The following is a 24,180-nucleotide window of genomic DNA, read 5'->3' on the forward strand; positions in this document are numbered from 1 at the left end:
TTTTACACTATTTCAAAAATGAAATGTAATTCAGTTAAGTATTGATCTCTCAAAAATCTAATTTACAATTCTGTGTATAAAAATATAATTTGTGGACCCCCATGAAGCATGTTTTAGTTTACACTTGCTGAAAAGCAGGAGCGTTGCAAACGAGGAATGCAGAGGACAGAAGTTTGCTTTCTGAAAGTCAGGACGAGGCACATGTAGAAAAATAGACTCTGAGCGGGTCGCTTGGCTTCACAAAATAATCTTTCCCCCTGTGAGTACAGTTCACATGATAATAAATTATCCAAGAAACAAACTATTTAAGGCTCTTGAAGGTCCGGTTCATATTATTTTAAAACATCTATTCATACCAAACAAATAAATAGCCAGGAGAGGTGAAAAAATAACCAAACTTAAACAGGAATCAAAAAATTCAAAAATATATATATATAAACTAAACACAACAACAGAATTTCTCGGGGTCTTTGATTCCTTATAGTCTACTTTGGACTGTCCTACTTTTTTATTATTATTAATTATTATTATAATTAAAGTCTCATTTCGTGCGCTTTTTCCGTGTGTCATTTGCGGTATCTCGCCCCTCCCCCCGCCCGCCCCGCCCCCTCCCGGTGCCCTCCCCGGCCCCCTGGCCTTCAGCTGGACTTGACCGCCATGCCGAGCGGGTGCAAGGCCTCGCTGTCCAACAGCCAGGTGCCTATTTGGTAGAGCAGCTGCGAGTACCAGTGGATGCCCGAGGCGCCTGGCGCGTCGGTCGCACCTGGCGCAGCCGGCGCACCTGGCGCAGGCGGGGGCACGCGGCCGCCGCCCCCGCCCCCGCCCCCGCCGCGGTCCGTGCGCGAGGGCGCCAGCGCGGCCAGGAGCGCGTGCGCCAGGCGGTAGGGCGCGAAGGCCCGGTGCGCCCAGTTGTGCTCCTCTATGACCGCATAGCACGACGCCAGCACCCGGTTGATGAGGATGGTGCCCTGCGCTGTCAGCGGCGCGTACGCGCCCGTGCTCTCCTCGCGCAGCGTCACGCTGTGCACGGCGGCCGGCAGGAGCCGCCGATCCCCGCCGCGCTCGGCCACCACGTACACGTGCTGGCCAGGGCGCACGCTGCTAGCGAAGAGCGCCCGGCGCTCCGGCGCGCCCCCAGGCGGCCGCCCGGCGCCCGACAGCGCCTCGGGCTCCCGGCCGGCCGAGCCGTTGTGCGGCGCTACAAAGAGCAGGTGCGCGGCGGTGAGCAGCAGACGCTCGCGAGGCTCCCGGGTCTCGATCGCGTAGAAGACCTTCTTGGCGCCGTGGTCGCGGTCCAGGAAGGTGAGGAAGTCGCTGTAGAGCAGCCGGCCCTCGTCGTCGGCCGCCAGCACGCGGTCCCCGGGGCGCAGGTCCTTCACCAGCTTGGTGCCGCCCTGCTCCAGGTGCACCGTGGCCGAGCCCGGGAAGCAGCCGCCCGATTTGGCCGCCACCGAGTTCTCTGCGGGGGGAGAGAAGGGAGAGAAGAGGAGACAGGGCGGTGAGTCCCGAGAGGAAGACGCGACTGGGAAGGGGGGCGCACGCTTGGTGTCCCGCGCGCCCAGAACGAGGAAGCGCGTGGCTCCGGGGAGAGGTGCCAGGCTGGTCCCGCGCAGACCTCCCTCCCCCCATCCCCACCGCCTCGGTGACCAAATTCAGATGCAGACGCATTCCTTAACGACTCTCTTAGGATTGGACTGGCGGTGACAAAGGTCGATTGGCGTCTCCGGCGGGAGGCCGGTTACACTCCTTCCCTTTCGCCTCCCCCCTCCCCCCGCCCCCTCCCCCGCCGGCTCAGCACACACCCAACCTCGCCATGAATTCAGAGGGTATTTGCTCTCCACTTGGATTCCTCAGGAAGCCTCCTTGAGCTCACCCGGGCGCCGGGGCGCACCCTCCTTTGCTCCCGCCTCCGGCGCGGGGCGCGGCGCCCCCTCGTGCGCTCCGCACCCGGGCTGCGCGGCGGGGACCCTCGGCCGCTCCCCGCACCCCCCCCCCCCGCCCCCAGTGCCCAGCGGGGGGCCTTGGTGTCGGCTGGTTGGTGTCGGCCGGTTGGGGGCGAGGGCGGGGTTGAAAAATAGCTGTAGTAGTTGTAGCAACTGGACAAACATTCCAGAGAATTGGCTGAGGTGTGAAAATCCGGGGCTTGTGTGGATCTTCTAATTAAAATCCAATAAACGGCTCGCCATTGTCATTGTAATTTCTGCAACAAATGGGAGGCGCTCTTGGAAGAGGGGCTCCTTCCATCCCCCCCACCCCTCTCGGCTCCCTCTCTCTCCAGCTCTGGGCCGCCCCCTCCCTATTTGCTCAGGTGCAACCCCCCCGCCGCACCCCCGGCGATTCACACGCGGGCTCTCCAGAAGCCCGGGCCTCACAAGCACTATTTGCACAGCCAGGCCTCTCCTCCAAGCACTCGAGATGTGTATTTGAATTTTAAATGGCGGGGCCTGCTCCGAGCTCTGGAAGCGCCGGGTTCTCAAGGCCCCTTGACTACCCGCTTTCTCCGGCCTCTGTCGCTCTCTGAGGCTCACTGTCCCGAGGACAATAATCGGAGTCGGGCGGCGCGCAGGGGGCCGTGGAGGAGGGGCGGGGACGTCCCCGTCTTCTTTGCATTCCAGTCTCCGGGATCCTGCTTTTTGCAAATAGAGATCGCGAGAAAGAATCTTCCTGCTGGAATTACTGAGGGCTTTTAATCTTCTCATCGTTTTCTCCGGCATGAAGTGCGGGGCCGGCCTTTGGAGGCCCGACATAGCCGCCCGGAATGCGCCCGGGACGCAGGCGAGCCCGAGGCGTCGAGTCGCACGACCCTGCTTGACACGCACCGCCCCGCGCCCGGCCCGTGTGCGCGGAATGCCAATGAGCGGCTCTGCGCGCCGGGCCCGGCTCCCCCGGCGGGGTCCCGGGCCGGACGACCGCTGCTCATTTGCGAGGAGACCTCGAGGGACCCCCGCCAGGGGGACCCCGCGGACAGGGGTGGCCCGGAGCGGGCCGCGCGCCGCGCCGCGCCGCCATTTAGGAGCCCCGCGAAGTCGGGGCGCGCCTCCCCGCCCTGCTGGCGTCTGAGACCCTTTCCCAGGTTCTAAGCCCAGACCTTCTCCCCAGCCTTCCACACCTTTCCTTTCTGTTGCTACAGGAGGCCACTCTTTTCTTTACCTCCAAAGTGTGCCTCGACACTTTGAAAGTGTTTTTCTACTAACATACGCTATTAAAATACAGTTTAGGAGACAAACAGGCGAAACGGGGGGGCGGGGGGAGACGCAGTTCCTCTGAAATTCACTGTGAACTGTCTTGCTGATGCGCCGGCTTCTGCCGAGAGTTGGAGAGACCTGCTTCAGTGGAGCTGGGGAACTGTGCGCGCGCGCGCGCCTTCCTTCCGGAGCTGTTCCTCGCCAGCAACAGCGTGTGGCGTTGCAGGCCCAGGGAAGTCAGCCTCACGCAGCAGGGCGGGGGCTCCAGCTGCAGGCTTGGCTTTCCTGGCCCTGCCTGTGGCTCAGGGCAGCCCAGCTGGTTCCTAATAAGGACGGATGCTTCTGGGCTTGCGGCCTCCAGATGTTGGAAGTGGTAACTACCGGCTTTATTACCTCCCATCAGGCCTCTTCCCAAAGGCCGAGTGACTTAAGTGAGTTCATAATCCACAGGCGCTCAGGGGGGAAGGGAGTGGACCGGGGCTTCCACCCCGGGCAGAACCTCCTGTGCCGGGTGCGGGCCGGTGGCGAGTGGCGAGTGGTTCATTCTTAAGCTCTATTGAGACAGAGGCTCTGGGCCAGAGCCGGCCGACTGGGCAGGGCTGCAGTCTCTCACCAGGACAGTCCCCCCGCCCCACCATCTTTCCTCCCTGTCTCTGCCACCTGCAGCGGGGACTCCGGAAACAGGGGTAGGGGAAGGCTCGAGAAGCCAGATGCCCCCTGCATCTGGGTTCAGAGAACGTGGGCCTCTGTGGCCTCAAAGGTAGGGACAGCTCCCGGCTGGGGACTGGGACAGGCCTCACGGAGTCTATTCCCGCCACAGAAACACCAGTCATCACCCAGTCCCCTCCCTGCCTGCCCCCCTCCTCCCCACTTTCCTCCTTCCCGTGAGCCGGGCTTTGGGGCACAGATCTGGAGCTGCTGGGGGGTGCTGTCGGCGTGGGTGGGCCCGCCCCCTCACCTGCTTTCACCGAGCAGTGGATGTGCGCTTTGGACTCGTAGTAGACCCAGTCGAAGCCGGCCTCCACGGCCAGGCGCGCCAGCATGCCGTACTTGCTGCGGTCGCGGTCCGAGGTGGTGATGTCCACTGCGCGGCCCTCGTAGTGCAACGACTCCTCTGAGTGGTGGCCGTCCTCGTCCCAGCCCTCTGTCACCCGCAGCTTCACTCCCGGCCACTGGTTCATCACGGAGATGGCTAAGGCGTTCAACTTGTCCTTGCACCGCTGTGGAGAGAAGGGGGCACCCAGCGCCCGTGAGCGTCCGGGCCTGCCCCAACCCTACCCCTGGGCTGCTCTGCCTAGCCCCCCGGGATGCGGGCTGTGCGCAGAAGTAGGGAGACAAGGCCAGGCCTGGAACGGGCCGGCCTGTTCCGGAGAGGGGGAGCTCGGCTAGGGAGGAGGGGGTGGCATCGTAGGAGGAGGCACGTCCTCTCGGAGGCGACTTGAGCGCCTTTCTCCACACCTGAAATAGCAGAGCCCCCGTCACGGCCTGAGAAGCAGATGAAATGTCTGTCTTCGAAATAAGTAAACTGCGTGGTTTTGGACAGTGGCTGCACAAGCCTCCAGGAGCACCCTAGGCTGTGGCCCGCGTCCTCCTCCACGACGCCCTCCACGCCCCTGCCCTCTTCTGTGGCCCCATCGCTCCGCACCTGTGCAAGGTTCCACCCAGCTCCCTGGACAAACTCCCTCTCAGGAGGCAGGAGAGAGGCCCCGGGTGCAACTTAGCCGTAGAAAGAAAAATACACGGTATACTTCTTACAGAGTTAAAAGCCTTGCCTTATCTCTGCCCTGCGCCTATCTGAGGTGAGAATTAAGCCAAAGGTAGAGAGGGTGGTGGGACCCTGATAGCAGCCGAAGGGGTGGGGGAACCAGAAGTGAAAGGCAACCAGGTGAGTTATAATTTTCAATAAGACCAGGGCCGGATGACAAACATTCTTTATCTGGACAGCCACATTCCTTTTCCCTGTGGAACCCTTTTCTCCCGGCTTTTCTGTGGTCTGATTGTGTCTCTTGTTTTCCTTAACCTGTTCCCTCCCCCCCCTTGTTTTCTTGGCCGGCGCAGAATGGTGTCCTGCAAGTTTGAAGAGCCAACTTAAGAGGTGGAGGGGGGAGGGAAGGGGAGGGGGAGGGGAGCCAGAAAGGCCTGGGGCCTCTGAGCTCTTGCCTTAGGGAGGCTTCTTCTGGAAACCGCCCTTGGGGTTCCCCCCCTCCCACAAGGAAGCTGCCAGTAGGAGTAAAGAAGCAGTGAATAGGCAGGACTGAAGCCAGGGTAAAGCTGTGGGAGTTCCCATATAATTCTCGGGTCCCATTCAGACAAGGATGCAAGAAAGAGTTGAATCACGTGCATGTTTGTGTGGACAGTAACTCACTGGACGTTTATATGCGGCTGGTGCGGGGTTGAAAAAAGGGGAGGTGGTGACAAAATCATGATGGGGGCGTCCCCCAGAGAGCCAGACTCAGGAGAGATAGGGGACAATTCCAAGTTGACTTCTGCAGAGGGTAGGGCTGATATCCGGGCGGGGACCCCGGTTACGGAGATGACCAGCCGGCCCCAGCAAGGACCCTATTATAGCCTGGGGGAACTCTTTCTTACAGAGCGCGGGGGAGGCGGAGGGCTCCTGCAAGGGCCGCTGCCGCGTTTTAAGGGGATGCGACCGATTGCGCGACAGGAAAAGACCTGTGTAGTTGGCGGCAGTAAAAACCAGTATATGGTTGTAGAGTTAGACACAGCAAGTGTGTGTGTGAGTGTGTGCGTGCGCGCGCGCGTGGTGGAGGGAGGGCAGACGGCTAGGGGGCGGTCCTGGTAACAGGTCAGCGCTTGCAGGTTTCTAGGCCCGCCAACAGTTTTCTTAAAAAAAAAAAAGTCAGAAGGACAGAGTTTGAGTGAGGTCATCTTGAGGATTGAATGCGTTTTACATGAAAATCAATCAGTAAACCAGGGTCAGTTTAGAGCCGGGATGTGGAACCGGCTGCGCAGGCGCACACCACCGACGCGCACACGCAGACACTCGCTTCCCGAGCCCCCATCGCAGCCCAGCTCCCTGCTTTCGGGGGGCAGATGAAGCTTTCAGTGGCTTCCCCCGGGGCCGCTGGCGAGGGGGAGGGCAGGAAGGGGAGCACGCGTACCATCCCCCAGCGTTCTGAGCTGCGCCACTCAGACAAGAGGTGGAGACCCCAGGCGAGGAGCCCAGGGCCGAGGCAGGCCCGGGCTCCGCCAGGCGCAACGCGGCCTCGGCCCGCGGCTGCAAGAGTCTCTGCGCCCCGGCCGGGCGGGATCGTCGCGGGCAGAGCCGGGAAGCCCGGGCCGGTTATCAATTCACTGGGTCGTGTGCCGCGAATCAACCCCGCCTCTGTGCAGCCACCGTGAAGCCCAGAGGGGCCGACGGGCCCGGCTTTGTGTCGGCGGAGGCCAAGTTGTTCCCCACGCCTGAGCTCCCGCGCCACCTCCCCAGTCTGCGCAGCCGCTCCGCGCCCGGGAGCCGAGCAGGGACTGTCACCGCCGACGCCCACGGGCTTCCCCAGCGCGGGGGAGGGGGTGTCCCGACTTCAGAAGGGTCCCCTCGGGTCCCCGCACACACCTCTCGCTGCTCCTCCTCCCCCCACCTCCGGAAAACCAGGCCCCTCCCTTCAAACCCACACCTGAGCGCCGCTCCCCGGGGCCGCCACGCACCCGGAAATCTGCCCAACGTGGCGCCTCGGGCCGGTCCCCCGCGCAGCCCGCAGGCCGGCCCCTCGCGGCCTCCTGCCCCCTCGGAGCCCCTCGGCACCGCGGCCTGCGGGGAGAGCGTATCTGTCTGCGCTTCCCCCTCTCGGAGTTAATATTAACCAGGGGCTCATGCGTTCCTGAACTGCTCTGAAAGTTCCACTGGGGACGATCTTGCCATGGTTGAGGGACTTGGGCAGCAGTCACGTTAGGGAGACAGAGACACGCAGAGACGGGGGGGGGGAGGGACACGCACCTGAGAGCAGAGTCTAGGTGCTTATCTTAAGTGGGGGGCCGGCGGGGGGGCAGGTGCCCCAGGAGCCCGGGAGGCGTTGCCGCTTCCCCTTCCCCCGGCCCTGCCCTCACCTCCCAGGTCCCCCGCCTTCCCCACTTTAACTCTTAGGACCGGGGACGCAGGAAGGACGTGGAAGGGGTAAAGCAGGGGGCGCCTTTCAGGCCACCCCCCCTCCCCAGCCTCCAGGTTTTTAGGGCACGTTTTTAGGGCCCGTGGTACACGCCTGGCCTGGCTCTCCCCACCCCACCCCGACGTCGGCTGCCCCTCCCCCCTCCTTTTGTGCTGGGAACGGGAATAGCCACTGCCCAGGGAAAAAAAGTATTTGTTTTCGTTTCGTTCGTCTGAGGGAAGTTGACAGAAGGTCAGAAGTTCAAATGCTGCCAGCGCACGCTGCGGCCAGAGCGGCCGGGCGCCGGGCCGCGCGGCTGTAGGTCCCGGCGGGGCGGCCGGGGGCGGCGGGGCGAGGGACCCGGCGGGGGGCTCGGGCCGGGCGCCCAGGCCCGCGAGGCGCCTCCGCCCTGGACCGGCTTCTCCCTCCCGCCCGGGCCCGCCGGGTCCGCCCGCGCCGCCTCGCCAGCCGGGCCGTCGGAGCGCCGCCGGGAGCCCTGGCCGAGCCCGCGCTCGGGCGCGTGGAGGGGCCGGCGGGCGGCCGCAGCCCAGCCCCGCGCGCACTGAAACCCGAGCCGCGAGATCGATAACCCGGGAGTAAGTGGAGCCGAGATGCGTCTGCCCGGGTGCGCGGCTCCGCGCGCTCGCACTTGTAGGCGGGGCGGCGAGGCCCGGGGCCCCGGGCAGGGCGCGGGCCGGGACCCGCTCCCTCCCGCGTCGGCCCGGCGCGGACCGCGGCGGCCGCTGAGCCCTCCGGCTCGGGGACCTCCGGCGTCCCCGCCCCCGCTGCTTTCTCTGGCCTCGCGCCCCTCTCCTCGGTGCCGAGGGATCCCGGGAAGGCCCCTGCCCTCCCGCCGGGACCGAGGGTGCCAGGGGGTCGGAGCCCCAGATGAGCTGGAAAAGCGCCCGCAGCCGGCCGCACGCGCAGGGCACCCCGCGGCCTGCGCAGAGTTAATTGCGGCTCGCGCTGCTCTCGGGCACAGGCGCGCGCGTCCACACTCGCGGTCCAGATTTAAGGTGGTCGGGAGCAGATGCGAGCGAGCCGGGGACGAGGACCCTCTCCTCCCCTCCCTCTCCGCCTCCGTCCGTCAGCTGGAGCCCGCTACCCCGCCTGCCCCTGGCCTTCCTCGGCTCCGCAGCAAGGCCGGGCATCGGGCTGGGGAGCGGAGCGGCCGGGAGTGTCTCCTCGGTCCCTCCCACCCCCAGCCTCCCCTGCACTTGCGCCCCGCCAGCGCCGCTCCGTCAGCTGCGGTGCGCTCCTGGCCCTAAAGGTAGGACTTGAATATTTTAATAGGGCAATAAAAAAGATGTTGACCTATATTTGCCAGGAAATCCATTTCTAGCTTCAGTTATACGTGCCTGGAGTTGCAGAAAGTCTGCCATTGACGGGCAGATTGGCAGCCAGAAGTCTCAAACGGAGGCGGAGAGGGAGAGAGGAATGCGTGTTTTGCTTTGGTTCTTCTTTCCAGCCCCCCTCCCGCTAATATCTAGTCGCTCCTAATTTCCTATGCAAGCAGGTTGAAAACTAGCGTGATGCAATGCCAGTAAGTTCTAAGTCCCTCCCCTCAAGTACCGCGGGCTCGGGAGAATAAGAGGGCATCCTTAAAGAAATATCGATACATTCACACTCTGGTGGGCACAGCTGCCAGCGATGGAATCGCAGTGGAGCTATGTGATACGGTCAGGGACTGGCCCAGCCGCCTCTGGAGCCCCGACCTTTTGTCAGCCCGGCCTCCTGGCTTTTCCAGTTGAGGGTCTTTGGTGGGGGGCAGCGGGGGGCGGGTAGCAGTGGTGGGAAAGAAAAACACAGAGGAGAAGGGAAACGTGTAAGCGCCGAGGCTACACTTGCACAGTGATCTGGACGCCGCTCTATATTTATGGGGGGGGATGCTTGCACCCCCCCTCCATTCCCACTCCCAACTTGGAAAGGACAGACGCCCCCAAAGTGAAGGTCTCCCCAAGTTACAAGCCAGAGCTGAGGCAGGATGGGAAGGCCATCCCAGCAGGACAAATCAAATCAGGGCCATGCAAGGACCACATCTCCTAGCGTCCTTATCCCCACCCCCCAGCCTAAACTTCTCCAGCTGGACCCTTCACCTCCATTCCCCTCAGGAAGAGGAAGGGATGGTAGGTCGGCAGGTGGGTGGGGAAGGAGAGGGTAAAATCGGCTTTCTACCTGCCTGAAGAGCAAACAGACTGTACGGCATGGTTACACATAACCCCTTGGAAGCAACACATTCCACGCCCCGTGCTGGGTTTCTACCTGAGTCATCAGCCGGTCCGCTCCAGTGTTTTCTTCATCCTTAAATATGATGTCAGGGTTGTAGTTGGGGGTGAGTTCCTTAAATCGCTCCGAGTTTCTCGTGATCTTCCCTTCGTATCTTCCACTGGCCCCTAGGGTCTTCTCAGCCACGTTGGGGATGAACTGCTTGTAGGCTAAAGGGGTCAGTTTTTTTGGGTTCCGCCTCTTCCCAAATCCCCGGCCGGGTCCGCACGCCAGCCCCGAGCACATCAGCAGTGAGGAGACCAGCACCAGCTGCAGACATCTCGCCAGCAGTAGCATCTCGTCCACGGGGCCCAGGGACCTCGAGGCTGGCCCGAGCAGGTCTGAGTGCGCGAGGGTGCGGGTGTGCGAGTGTGTGTGCCCGTGCGCTCTCCCTCCCTCGCTTGCTCCGGCTGGCTGCTGGCGCCCTCGCTCTCAGCCTCGCTCTTTCTCTTCCTATATAACCTTGCCCGCCGCCGCTGCGGGGGACTCGCCACCGATCCCCACCCAGACGGGGGCTGGAACGGCAGGCTGCTGGCCGCTGATAACGGAACACATCGGAGTTGGGGCTCAAGACAGCAATCAAAAGACAAAAAGAGTCTGATTTTAAATGGTAGCAAGCCTGAGAGCTTGTGCGGGAGGCTGTCTTCAGTACTATATTATAGCTGGCAGGGGCGTATCTGATTGGCCAAAGCAGCACAGGCTTGTCTTCTGATGTTTAACCCTAAAAAAGACTAATTTTTTTTCCTGTGGCTGCTTTATTTTTACCTGAAGGCTTCTAGTTAAAAGAGAAAAACATCTTTACTAAGACAAAGGTGAGAGGGAGAGAGGAGGCGCGTTGCCGAGGATAACACCAGCTGCCCCCTGCCCGGGGCACACCTCCCGTTCCCCCTTCACTTTCTCCAGAATGGTAGATGCTTCAGTTAAAACCAACTTAAGTTTTTAAAGGACAATCTAGACCCACTGCCACCCCCCGCACCCCCGGCCAAGCTTCCATCACCAAACAAATAGTCTCTCAAATGTTTGAGGGGCAAAGCTGCCCAGGTCTTATCTAAATATTTTCCCAGAGACTTTATCATGCAGGCCAGGGCTCCCTGCAGTTGAAAGAAAGAGGGGCCTGTGCCCCCTCCGGAATATTCCAGTTGCCACGACTGGCCGGGACTGTACGTAACGTAGCGCTATTTGAAGTGCTTTAAGCATCTTAGAAAAACTTGAAAATACTGCTCCTTTATTGTGTTTCAATTAATGCATTATTTTTAACTCTCTGGAAGTGGAATGGAGGTGTGCTCAGGGTCTGGTGCAGAGTGAGCTGAGGGAACGATCCGGCTGGCTGGGCCCGAGCGGGTCTGGGGTCTGCACCCCAGCTCACAGGAGGGAGCCGGTGCTGGTGCCTGCGTGGTGGGCGGAGGCCCATTGTGCCTGGGGGCAGCAGCGAGTGGGCAAGGCTGTGCACACACACCACCCCCATGATTCAATCGATTGGAGCAAAGTGCAGGCCAGGGGATGAGCTGGATGTGGAATTCAGGTTCCTTCCACATCATGCCGACTTGGCTTTCCCTGGAGCTTGACAAGCCCATCCTCAGGGTCCTGGGGGCTGTAGCCCGAGTGGGGCAGGGCCCTGGGGGCACAGTGTTCTGGTCAAAGAGGGGCGTGCAGAAGAGGGCCCGGTGCTCAGAGCCGGCAATGCTGGAGCCCCCAATTCCTGCACTTTGAGAAACAAACTAACTTAAAAAGTCTTATTTAAACCAGGAAAAGAAAATCGGAGATTCCCCCTTTTTGCAGAATATGCCCTCCTCCTTCTGGGCCCTTCCTGTCTCACCCTGACACAGCAACTGCTCTGGAGTGGGACGCGGGAGCGAGGGTTCTTCGTGTGCAGTGGACGGAGGGAGGCCCGGCTGTCACTCTGTGCAGTTAGGCGTTCTCCCGTGACCCCAGCGTGAGAGGCCGGGTCCTCAGAACAATGGGACACGCCGCAGTCTGAGTAAGCTCCAGTGCAGATAAACTTTTCCTCTGGGTGTGGGGACCGTGGAAGGGGACATCGAAAGAGGCTGTAGTTGGGCCTTTGCAGACACTGAGCATCTCCAAGGCTCTGCTGGCCAGGAGCGCATCCCCACCCTGCCTTTTCTATTCTCTGATTTGTGAAGCATCAACCCAACTTCCTCAAGGCCTCCCAGTGGAACCGATGCAACAAGGTCACACCGTCCTGGACCCAGGAGGGTGGGCCTGCTTGAAGTGGTCGCCACACAGCAAGTGTTGTGACACCGCTGGGCATGGGGGCTTGAGAAGCCACAGGGCGTGCTGGGGACACTCCAGCCTCCTGATTGCCCCCCCACGTGGCACCTCGCTCCAGTCCCTTCCCTTCTCCCCTCTTTTTCCGCTCAGGCAAAGGCGAAGGGGCCACAGCACCGGGTCTCAACCCCCTGGCTGGAGACCGGGGAGCCCATGTGGCCACCGCATGAGCAGGGATGCCCACCTGAGATCTCGCAGGTGCCGGGAACTCCCCAGATGGGGAGCAAGGCTGGCGCTTCGGGCCGGAGCCTGAGCTGCAGAGAGCTCTTCGTGGCTCCGAGACTTGGGGGCTCGGCTCCCTCCAGGTGGGGAGCAGGGAGGACAGGAAGTGGGAGGTCCCGCCGTCAGGCCTCCTCGGCCCAGGGGGCCCAGGCTCGGGCCGAAGACACCTCCTGTCCGTCTTGGCCAGCCCTGGACACCCCAAGAGCCTGCCAGGGCCGCCTGCCTTGGAGCTGGCCAATCCTCAATAATGAAATAACGATGGACCTTAAACCCACCACACTGAATTCTGAGGGCCTGCTCCCTGTGGCGGGTGGGGCTGGGGTGGGATGGGGAATCGGGACAAAGATCAACTGTAGTTTGTGTTTACTGCCCTGGAAACAAGGGCATCAGCCGAGCCACCCCAGAAGCTGAGGTCTCACCCTCCCCCCACTTCCCCTTCCTTTCATCCTGCCCCCTCCCCACTTCCCAGACAGCAGACACTGTCCTCTTCCACCTCCAGACGCCAGATGGCTCCCTCTCTTTGCCTTTGCCCCTCCAGACAATCTGGGCCCCTCCCCGTGCGGGTCAGAGGTTCCAAACCCCAGCCTCTTCCTGACCTGGCCCGACATCCCAGGTAACCTCAGGAGCCATTTCTGATTTGTCTGGGCTCTGCCCTGCTTTCCCATGGTCGTCTGCCTTCCTCCCTCCATACCCCTCCCCACCTCCATCCTCCCATCCCTGCCCACCTCCATCCATCCATTCCCCCCCACCTCCATCCCCCTATTTCTCCCCACCTCCATCCCTCATCCTGCCCCACCTCCATCCATCCATTCCTCCCCACCTCCATTCCTCCATCCTGCCCCACCTCCATCCATCCATTCCTCCCCACCTCCATTCCTCCATCCCGCCCCACCTCCATCCCTCCCCACCTCCATCCATCCATTCCTCCCCACCTCCATTCCTCCCCACCTCCATCCCCCATCCCTCCCCACCTCCATCTCTGCCCACCTCCATCCCTCCATCCCGCCCCACCTCCATCCCTCCATCCCGCCCCACCTCCATCCCCCCATCCCTCCCCACCTCCATCCCCCCATCCCTCCCCACCTCCATCCCCCCATCCCTCCCCACCTCCATCCTCCCATCCCGCCCCACCTCCATCCCTCCTCACCTCCATCCATCCATTCCCCCCCACCTCCATCCCCCATCCCTCCCCACCTCCATCCCTCCCCACCTCCATCCCTCCCCACCTCCATCCTCCCATCCCTCCCCACCTCCATCCCCCCATCCCTCCCCACCTCCATCCCCCATCCCCCCACCTCCATCCCCCATCCCCCCCACCTCCATCCCTCCATTCCTCCCCACCTCCATCCCCCCATCCTTCCCCACCTCCATCCCCCATCCCCCCACCTCCATCCCTCCCCCCTCCCCACCTCCATCCCTCCTCACCTCCATCCATCCATTCCCCCCCACCTCCATCCCCCATCCCTCCCCACCTCCATCCCTCCCCACCTCCATCCCTCCCCACCTCCATCCTCCCATCCCTCCCCACCTCCATCCCCCCATCCCTCCCCACCTCCATCCCCCATCCCCCCACCTCCATCCCCCATCCCCCCACCTCCATCCCTCCATTCCTCCCCACCTCCATCCCCCCATCCTTCCCCACCTCCATCCTCCATCCCCCCTCCTCCATCCCCCATCCCTCCCCACCTCCATCCCTCCCCACCTCCATCCTTCCCCACCTCCCCCCTCCCTCCCTCCCTCCCCCTCCCCCCTCCCCACCTCCATCCCTCCCCACCTTCATCCCTCCCCCCTCCCCACCTCCATCCCTCCCCACCTTCATCCCTCCCCCCTCCCCACCCCCATCCCTCACCAGCATTATCCCTGTTGAGGACAGGTGGCTGCCTGTCTTCTGCCCCCACCCCCAGGAGGCACCTCCCAGGCCCGGCTCCTGCCTTCCCACCAGCCCCCACCGCTAGATGGCCTCCTCACTCTGCCTTCAGGCTCTGGGTCTGCAGGTTTGGGAAAAATATGTGCGCACCAGGTTGGGAGGGCCCTGAAAGCGGGGCTAGACAACTCGGTCCATCCTCCCCTGATCCCCCCCTTACTTTTTGCAATCCCCCATTTCCCTTTTCCCAGTGTGGTACCCGCTGGGCCCTGCAGCTGGCACTCTGGCCTCCCCATCGAAGCCGCTGCCTACCACACTTGTCCAGGGCTCGCCCGGACTCCGGTCTCTGGGTTAGGGCCCTAATCTGACATCCCCTCCTCCCTGTATCCCTCACTTTGGCTTCTCTTCCTGACCATACTTGTACTCATTCTCTTTCCCTCCAATCATCCAGTTTCAATTTCTTTCTGATTTTGTTCCAGTTTTGGCAAGTCGAATCTCTGTTGTCACGGTTCTCCTAGAGATTGCCAGCCAGGCCCCCTCTGAATTTTGGAGGGATGGGGTCCTTCAGCACTGCTCTCCTAACCCCATGTCCCCTGCTGACCCTGGACCTGGGGGATGAGTCTCCGGCTTCCCGGAGGGGTCCAGGGAAGACCCTGCTGTTCTCAACCGGAGCCTCGCCTGGGTGCACAGCAGCTGCTGCCGCCCTGCATGCATGGCCCCATAGAGCTGCAGCAGTGGGGGTGGCAGTGGCTGGAGGAACTGGTGGGGAGGCCCGCAGCTCTGGCTGTGCTGGCGCGAGGGGCCAGCGGGGCGATGCCGTCCTCGCGGGCTGGCGCTTGCAGGGCAGCAATTCTCAGCAGAGCAGAGTGGAGAGAGGCGCCCCCCCACCCCGCCAGGGGATGGGCAGGCTGCCGCGAGCTGCAGCAGGCCTGGGGGTAGGACCTGGGCGTCTTCCAGGCCTCAGGCACTCTTTGAAGCAGGAGCACAGGTGGCATCGAGGCCCCTTCTATCCTGAGGACTTACGATTCCCTCCCTTACTTGGGAAGGGCCTGGTGGGCCCAAGCTGCTGCACGGCCGAGGGGCTGTGTGTGTCTCCAGGGGCCAGAGCTGGGTTTGGAGCGGCCCGGCTCGGACTCAGCCCTGCCTCTGGGGGGTGGGCGCTGCGGACGAGGTGCACCTGTCCAGGGAGTGAGGACTCCGGGCCGCATCTGCCTGTGTGCTGTGTCCGCCGGGCTGGCAGAGCCCCTGGCTGGCTGTCCCCGCCTCTCTGAAGGAGGGTAGCTGCGACCCTTCTTGGCAGGAAGCAGAGCGCTTACATCATCTGGGCAACTTCTGTGCAGCCGTTTCCTTTTAAATAAAAAAGGGATGCAGTGCTGACACGCAGAAACAGAAGCCATTTCTCTACAGGAGCGGAGAGAGCACAGAGGCTCCCCAGGTGGCAGCTTCGCTGTTTGCCCGCCGCTGTCCAGGGAGCATCCCCGGCATCAAGACTCCGGGGTCCCAGCCGCTGGGGCACCTTTGTGGCTCCAGGTCTGCCCTCCTCCGCCCTCTCCCTCTTGGCCAGTCACCCGACCGCTCCTGAGCCCTGTTGCATGATGGCCATCAATCCTGTGGTTCCACGTTAGCCTCGTCCAGCAGTCTCTCTATGGCGGGAAACAGAGAGCCGGAGCTGGCCCTACGCCCCCGCTGTGAGCATCCCTCCTGGCCCCTTAGGTTTGTCCCTTGGATGCCTCGGCCCCTCCCTGGGGATGCACCTCTGGTTTGGGGTGGCTTCCCGGGGACTTTTGGCTACGTCGGGCACCAGCCACGTGTGCAGTTGGGGAGGCCCTGGGGGTCCCACTTGGCCAGGCAGCTTCCAGAAGGTGCATCCCCTCCCCCACCCCCCTTCTCTGTTGTCGTGAAAGGGGGCGATGCCACATCCCTCTTAAGATGCACAACCAAGAGCAAGAAACACAGAGGCATCGGGCGGAGGGGCCCAGGCCGGGGCAGAGGAGGGGTCTAGGAAGCGGGGGCAGGCGTGTCAGGAGGTGGGATAGGGCGCAGAAGGGGAAACTGAGGTGTGAACACACATTTGGGCTTGACAACGTTAGCGAAAGCCGCTGGGACCTTAGCAGTTCCACAGACTCCGGACCCAACATTTGGGGGGTGCTAACAAGAACCCCTGGGAGGGTGGCCGGTGGCTCTGGCTGGGGGTAGTTTCTCAGGGAGACAGATGCCACACCACAGGGCTCGGCCCTCTAGGGGCTGGGCTGGGAGGGCAAGGACGCTGTGGGTGAAGGAGGCACCATCACCGGGGGTCCCGTGGCCCCTCACCTGGTGGAGGAGTACAGCACAGGGGCCTGGCTGATGGGGTGTCCTCTTGTGTTTGCCAAGCATCTCACCCAGAGAGTGTCACTTGGTGAGAAAGGAAATCTCACCTGTGACTTTGGCTAATCGTATTTGCTTATTCAGTGTTTATTATACCTTTTCATTGTGCTTAGATAAAATTCAGTTAATCAATGCACACAACCCATTGCACAGGTGAGGAAAATGAGGTACAGAGAAGTGAGATCTTCTGTCCGGGCACTTGCAGAAGATGTGACAGAGGGTGGCCCTGCCCTAGAGGCAGGCTCAAGGTCTCTGCCGGGCTGATGCCAGCACAGATGGGCAGCAGGTGACTGTGCCCAAGGCCCCTTAGCAGTGAGTGGTCAGCATGGACCAGACTGACCTCTGTCTTCAAGCTCTGGGTTCTGCACCCCTGAGTCCCAGGAGAGACACCCAGCAACACTGTGTTTCCAGGCTGGCTGTGGGGCTGGCCCCTGAGCTGTGGGCAGAAACGTGGGTTTCAGGTTAGGCATGCTCAAGGACATCGTTTCTATGAATCCTTGAATTATTTATTTATTTTTTTAACATCTTTATTGGAGTATAATTGCTTTACAGTGTTGTGTTAGTTTCTGCTGTATAACAAAATGAATCAGCTATATGTATACATACATCCCCATATCTCCTCCCTCTTGCGTCTCCCTCCCACCCTCCCTATCCCACCCCTCTAGGTGGTCACAAAGCACTGAGCTGATCTCCCTGTGCTGTGCGGCTGCTTCCCACTAGCTATCTATTTTACATTTGGTAGTGTATATATAAGTCCAGGCCACTCTCTCACTTTGTCCCAGCTTGCCCTTCCCCCTCCCCATGTCCTCAAGTCAATTCTCTATGTCTGCGTCTTTCCTTGAATTATTGATCTCTCAGAGGGCTGTGGAAAAGAACACAGTGCAGCATGAGAGAAACCTTTAAACAAGAGCAGTCTTCCTGGGCTGGCCTCTCTGTGATATGTCTCTGTTTTAGGATTTGGGACCTTCACCTGGAGGGGACCACTGCTGCTTCAGAATGACAAGAGATTTTCAGACGCAGGACTTCCAAAGCCCGCCTCACCTTCGGGTCCTCTGTTATTGTTACTCAGCATTCTGTTCACCACGTGACAGCGTGTGGGTCTCCAGGGCCTTTGATCAGCCCCGTCGGGGAGGGAGTGGCATCCAGCTTTTCGGGTTGTCTGTCCTGCAGGGTGGTGAGCAGAGGTGGTCTGACACACGACCCATCACTGTGGCAGGATGCTGCTCCTTTCTTTCCTCTTTGCCAGAGCACAGCTTTTGCTGGTTTCAGTTTTATTTTTCAAACAGATTATTGTGATACATAGATCCAGGCAGACAACACGATTCCCCACAGCTAAGTCAGCTTGGTCCTCCCGTGGCCTCACAGCCGCCAGGGCAGGGTCCCATCATCTCGGGCGGGATGGAGCATCTGGAAGTCTCACCGACTGCCTTTTGACTCTTGGTCTCTGAGTGTGTTTATTTTAGCACCATTCTGTGCTCTGTTCTGGTTATCCTGATGTGGACTAATTCCCCAGGGCTGCTGGAACGAAGCGCCACAGACTGGGGCTTAAGACAACAGACATGCACTATTTCACAGGCTGGAAGCCAGAGGCCTGAGCTCCAGGGCTTGGCAGGGCCATGTTTCCCTGACAGTGCCAGGGAGGGGTGTCTCCCTCGCCTTTCTCTCTTAGCCTCTGGTGTTGCCGCAGTCCTTGGCATCTTACGGTTTGTTGATGCGTCACTCCAGCCTCTGCCTCCATGGTCCCCTACCTGGCCGTCCCCTTCGTGTGTGCCTGTGGTCTCTCCTCCTCTTAGAAAGACACCAGTCACTGGGTTGGGGCCCACCTTACACCAGTGTGGCCTCATCTTCACTAATTCCACTTGCAAAGACCCTAGTTCCCACTAAGGCCACACTTGCAGGTACCGGCTTGGTCTTGAACAAGTCTTTTTGGCCCCAGCTGAACCCACCACAGATGGATTAAACATTAGCTCTTCAGTAAGAGGCCACGTTCTCTCCAGCCCCTGCAGGTAAACTCTTGGTCAGGACGAGCAAGACCTGGGACCTTGTTTCCTCCTGGGCTGAAAGGAGGGGACTAGGATCTGAGAGCTGCGATTCGCGTTGCTGCAACTGGTTGTCTCTTGTTTGTAGGGCAGGAGCCGCATCACACACGGTGCTCTACCCGAGTCGATGGTATCACGCAAACTCCTCATGCGCAGCACGTGTTTGCAGATCTCGCTGGAGCCCCCGGCAGCCCTGGGGGGGTGGGCGAGGCGGGGGGCATCGTGCTCCTGTCACAGGTGAGACGACAGGCCACAGGGCTCCCTACCAAGAGCTGGCATCCGATCTGGGCATCCGCCCCCCCACCCAGAGCTGCAGCCCACGGTTCTGGGGTCTTTAATCATACATGTCTCTTTTGATTAACTTAGGGCAGATTCCAGACTTATTACTCTCCTGCGTTTCTGTCCGCTGCATGTGGGTCACCCACGCCGTCTCCGCAGGACCCACGGTCAGTCCGTGACCCAGCCAGTGAACTTCTCCATCACTTTCACTCTCTAGCTCGGCATCCACCTTCGGGGCCAGCTGTGGCCTCTCGCCCTCCATGGAGTCCATCCATCTCCCCACATCTCAACCTGTGGACCCCGGACGCCAGTCTGTCACGCCCTTAGAGTCAAGCTGATGGCCTCTGTGTCACTGCTCACATGCATATTTAACTTTGAGGGTTGTTACTTGCCTTTCGTCATCGCTATTTGTATCCTCAACACGTTTGCTAATTTCCAGAAGAGCCTTCAGGGTGTGAGTCTTATTCATCTCTGTAAGTCCCGCAGCTTCGGCTCAGAAGATGCTCAATAAATATTTGTCAATTGACAGATGTTTCTTATTAATTAGCCAGTTAAACTGGTGACATGCTGTGAAATGCACTCTGGTGGATGCTGCTTAAAAAGAAACCCACCGAAACAAAGCAAGCAAACAAATAATAGCAACAGAAACCTCAAGTATCAAGTTCAGGCTCCAGGTACTTCCTTCCTGCTGGAGAGGGCTCTGGGGACCTCGGCCTTCGTTTGCTGTGATCTCGGAGTTGGCCTCAGAGGGGCTGAGGGGTGGAGGTTCTTCTCCTATTCCAACATGTTGTCCTTTGAGCCCAGGGCTCTGACAGGAGCAGCCAGAGGGCCGGGGAGTGTGGCCCGAGTCCAGGCCACGTCTCTGCAGCCAGTAGGACTGAGCTGGGGCTGGACCCGCTTTGACGTCCACTGTTTGTGCCTCTGAGTGTATTTCCCCCTCTGTGAAATGGGGTGAATGCTTGGGTTGCAGGGTGTGCTCAGTAAGTGATGGTGCATGGCACTGCCCAGCTGGTGCCTTCCTGACGTGGGCTCCGAGCTGAACAAAAGTGGTTTCACCGTTAGACCGATGGACATAGCTGCTAAATCCTTGTTACGCGCAGTTGGGTGTCAAGTAATTCAACTGTTTTCAACAAAGTGGGCCGGCCCTGGGTTACTTCTTTGGTTTGATGAAAAGGATATTCGGGCTTCCCTGGTGGCGCAGTGGTTGAGAGTCCGCCTGCCGATGCAGGGGACACGGGTTTGTGCCCCGGTCCGCGAAGATCCCACATGCCGCGGAGCGGCTGGGCCCGTGAGCCATGGCCGCTGAGCCTGCGCGTCCGGAGCCTGTGCTCCGCAACGGGAGAGGCCACAACAGTGAGAGGCCCGCGTACCGCAAAAAAAAAAAAAGGACATTGGATCAAACTGAGTCAACTTAAATAATCTTGCTTCCTGTTGAGGCTCATTTTCCTTTGCCCCGTGCGCCTCGATCACTCTTAAAGACCACCTCCGGGCGACTTTCCTGGCTGGTCCAGTGGTTAGGACGCCGCGCTTCCACTGCAGGGGGCCGGGGTTCTATCCCTGGTCAGGGGACTACGGCTCTGTGAGGGCCGGTGGGGGTGTCTCAGAGGGCCGTCCCGGGTAAGGGTGTGTTTTCAAAGGGGCTGTGATCCCCGCAGTGACAATTTGAGGGGGCGGCGGACCCCAGGGCATTGCCTCCCCCTGATAGATGAGGAAGCTGAGGTCTAGAGAGAGCGGGTGACATTGCCCAGAGTCACTTGTTCAGCCTCTGGCTTGGCCCATCACTCTTCCATTTCCCTGCCTTCAGCTCAGGTGTGGAGTGAGTTTGTGCTCAGTTGCTCTGGACTCTACTCTTTTAACCTTAAAGCTTGAGCGGCCAGAGTGTCTGGGGCCCGGGCCTCGCACCGCACTCTAAATAATTTCCTTTTCCGTGTAAAGAGCCTTCTTTTGGCTTCTGCATTGACTCCTGCCCACAGGATCTGGGATGTTCCTACCAGCAGTTTATCCCCGGAGAAGGGAAACCCCTGATTGGCGTCTTCCCTTGAGAGCGCTCAACGCTGTTTGTTTCCACGGAGGGGAAGGCGGAGGTGGCCTGGGGGAGGTGATGGGGTGGGGAGGGAGGGATGCCAAGAGAAACCCAAAGGCATGAGATCAAGTCAAACCCAACACCGCTCCTCTCGGCCTTTTCAGTGTGAGGATGGCTCACCCCAAAGTACACAAACCAACAGACTGAATCCCAGCTCTCTGTTTGAGCAGCACCCAGACAAAGCCTGCCCTCTGGGGTCCTCCCTCCGGCCCCGTCCCGCCATGGTAACCGCTGAATCCCCCGGGCCATGGGAGCAGGCCAAGTATGTGCCTGATTGTCCCGGATTCTCTTGTTTCCTCCCATCGGTGGACGGCGTTGGATGTTGTGTACGTGTGTTCTTTCTTACCCTGATGTATTTATGCCCTAATTTTGTGGTGCTTTGTTTGGGGGAGGGCGGAGGGGGTGGGAGGCAGTGGGGTGGCCGGGGACTCTTTTGTGTCAGATTGGTCAAGAATGTGCACCTTGGACTCTTCAAGTGCCACCGCCCAAAGGCTGGGAGAGCCGTCCCTCTGCAGGACGCAGGTCTTGATGCACTTGGAGGCACTTGTAAGAATTCCTGCCAATGTGATCCCGTGGCATTTGGCTTCTGCTATTAAGGAAGGAGGTATAAAGGCCACAGACACCTTAGGCAACAGTTCTATACAGAAGGCAGTAAAACGTGTCATTAGGCGAACCCGATAAGGCGCGGCGACTACTTTCAACTCTTCAGTCACATATCATTTCCCAGCAATTTACTGTGCGTTTCAGTTTTTACAATTCCCTGTGAAAATAAAAGCCACGGCAGGAGCGTGATTTGCTGTTAAACACCACTGACTCACATCTCAGCGTGTTACGACAGGCGTGGCGTAATTTCATCTGACGGAAGGGGACGGGCAACTATGGGATCTTTCAAGGACAAGCCTGGAAAGCCCAGTGGTGGCCTCTACATTCTGTGCATTTCCAGGTTACAGACCCATATCTGGAGGAATCCTCGCGTCTTCACGGTCCCCGTTCCCATTTAGTGTCAGGTAGCTCAGTCCCTTTAACAATTATGCAGTTTTGCCCAAATCGGCTGTGATAGGACAACTAATCCATCGGTCACCTTTCTTTGTGCAAATAATCAATTCTCATCAGTAATTGCTTTTGGGCAATAGTTCAATTCTGCTGTCATCGTTTGGCTCGCAGCATCATAACATCATCTGGGCAGCTCTAAGGGCAATAATACATGTTCAAGGCCAGACAGTATTTATTCCTGTGCTTAACTATTAGGTTAATATGCAGTGCATGTTTCCACGTTTCATCCTCTAGCCCCACCGTGCAGAAAAGACATGTGCGTAGGAGTCCGTGTCTTCAGAATGTCCAACATCTGAGCCTCTGGAATAGATCATTTTTCTTTTCTTAGTTTTCAGAGAGAGAGATTTAGTGCCAGGTAGGCACAACCTGGGACTCGTGAAGTGGTTTTTCTGGGGAAGGATTTATAAGGTCTTAGAATCGGCATAAGAGGAAGGCTCGAGTGAAAAGAGCTGGCTTCAGGTCAGAGGTACACCAAGAACCTTCTTCAAAGAGATACCTGGACCCGTAGCTACATGGCTGAGTCATGCTGGAAGGAAGGAAGCCAGTGCCAGCAGGTGTGGCTGTGAGCGGTGACTTGAGGATCACTGTCCCCCCCATATGGCCCACCTCCTCTTTCGCCACATTATCCCAGAACGGGGCCCCTCTCCCTTCCCTGGTCTAGGTAAGCCTTACTAATAAGTTTGGGCTGTTAGGTCACTCAACTACGGGATTTTTCTGTTGTCTAACTTGGCTTTATAATTTCTCCAGGGCTTCCCTGGTGGCGCAGTGGTTGAGAGTCCGCCTGCCGATGCAGGGGACACGGGTTCATGCCCAGGTCCGGGAAGATCCCACATGCCGCGGAGCAGCTGGGCCCGTGAGCCATGGCCGCTGAGCCTGCGCGTCCGGAGCCTGTGCTCCGCAACAGGAGAGGCCACAACAGTGGGAAGCCCGCGTACCGCAAAAAATAAATAAATAAATAAATAAAATATAATTTCTCCAGCTGGAGGTTTAAATACCTAATATGTCTTATTTACTCAATAATACATTCCTTAAGAAGTCAAATTAAAATGAGGCCTATCTGTTCCCGACTGTCGTCTTAGGTCGTGGGTCGGGGAGGAACTGGTAAGGAATAATGGACAGTTGATGCCCTCAGAGCAGCGTGGGTTTAAACCAGGTGTGACTGCCACATACTCCTTAGGGACTTTGAAAATTGTGACTATTTTCTTTTTTCTCTCTCTCTTAAGCTAGGCTTTGTAGGAAAAAAAACCCACGAATTTGCTCCTGGTACAAAGGTTTCTAAGATATTTGTTATGAAGAAATAAAAATCCTATTAAAATATTTATAAATCTAAACAACCCCCGAAGCCACACATACAATTAGGCCTTTCAGCCTTCTATTCTGAAAGCCAGATAAATCATCATTCAGAGAGCAAAGATGAAAAATCAAAACACACACAGAGTGCTCAGACGGCCGCCACAAAAGAAGGCACGGAATGTGGTCTAGAAAATTATCCTTGTCTCTGAGCCATGCTCAATCCACAGACATCCCAGGAAACCTTTGAGTTTCTGACTCATCAAAAAAAAGGAAAAGAAAAAAAAAAAGCTCATGTGATGTCATCTCCGGAGAGCATCATTGAAGTCTATAGGCAACTGGGGCTTATCTGACTCAAGTGCCTTGTTCCCGTCAAAGGCTGAAGAGTTCCAAAGCCAGAACTGGAGCACACACCTCTCACCCTCCGCTCAGAACTCTGCTTTCATGTTGGTCTTGTTCCACAGATTCACAGTCCAGTCTGTGAACCAGCCCTGGAGTTCGAGACCACACATGCCCTTAAATTGTGGTGCTGGTGACACTGAGGAAAGCTTGTTCACGGGTTTATCTTCTACCATGTATCCACACATCTGCTTATTCATTTCACGGACATGCACTTGACTCCTATGATGGGCTAAGACATGCTAGGGTGTCCTTTGGTACAAACGCGAGAACCAACCCCCCCGGCCTCACAGCGTTCAATCAGGGAAGAGATGTGATGGCAGAAATCTCTAAAGGCAATGGGTTCCGTCACAGTGCCAAGGACAAGGGTTGAGACCCCGGGAGAGGAAGCCGTGGAGTTTCACTCTTGCTTCTGTGCCCCAGGGGTTAGCATTAATTTCTCCACTGGGGGACCACGCACCACGCAGGTGGTGTACATTTGGAGACCACATCCACCTGTGGCCTGGCTGGGATCTCCAGTTTCTCCCAGGGAGGGTTTGTTTCCTGACCCCGAATCCTGGGTAGAGCCGTGTTTCTTTGTTGCTTCTTGGCGTGGATGGGTGGCGCTTCCCCATCGGCCTTTCAGCTTCTTCACGACAAGAGAAGCCCTTCCACGGGTCAGCGCCAGGGCCGGCTCTCCTATCTACCACTGCGGCTGCTGAAACCCAGCTCCCAGGGTCCACAGCGGGTCTGACCACCCCTGGGC

General features: G+C 59.0%; 1 protein-coding gene across 1 annotated transcript; it reads right to left on the reverse strand.

The window, feature by feature from the left end:
- Positions 1-638: 638 nt before the first annotated feature.
- On the reverse strand, positions 639-10,219 carry SHH (sonic hedgehog signaling molecule; the record flags this gene model as incomplete). Its single annotated transcript, XM_082632520.1, has 3 exons — positions 9,551-10,219; positions 4,144-4,405; positions 639-1,459 (listed from the first exon to the last, which is right to left on the reverse strand). The coding sequence occupies exons 1-3, from the start codon at positions 9,848-9,850 to the stop codon at positions 639-641; spliced, it is 1,383 nt and encodes a 460-aa protein (XP_082488646.1). The 5' UTR covers positions 9,851-10,219.
- Positions 10,220-24,180: the final 13,961 nt, after the last annotated feature.

The sequence above is a fragment of the Mesoplodon mirus genome (assembly GCF_964341445.2).
Source record: "Mesoplodon mirus genome assembly, chromosome: 9".
In the NCBI taxonomy this organism is placed as follows: domain Eukaryota; kingdom Metazoa; phylum Chordata; class Mammalia; order Artiodactyla; family Ziphiidae; genus Mesoplodon; species Mesoplodon mirus.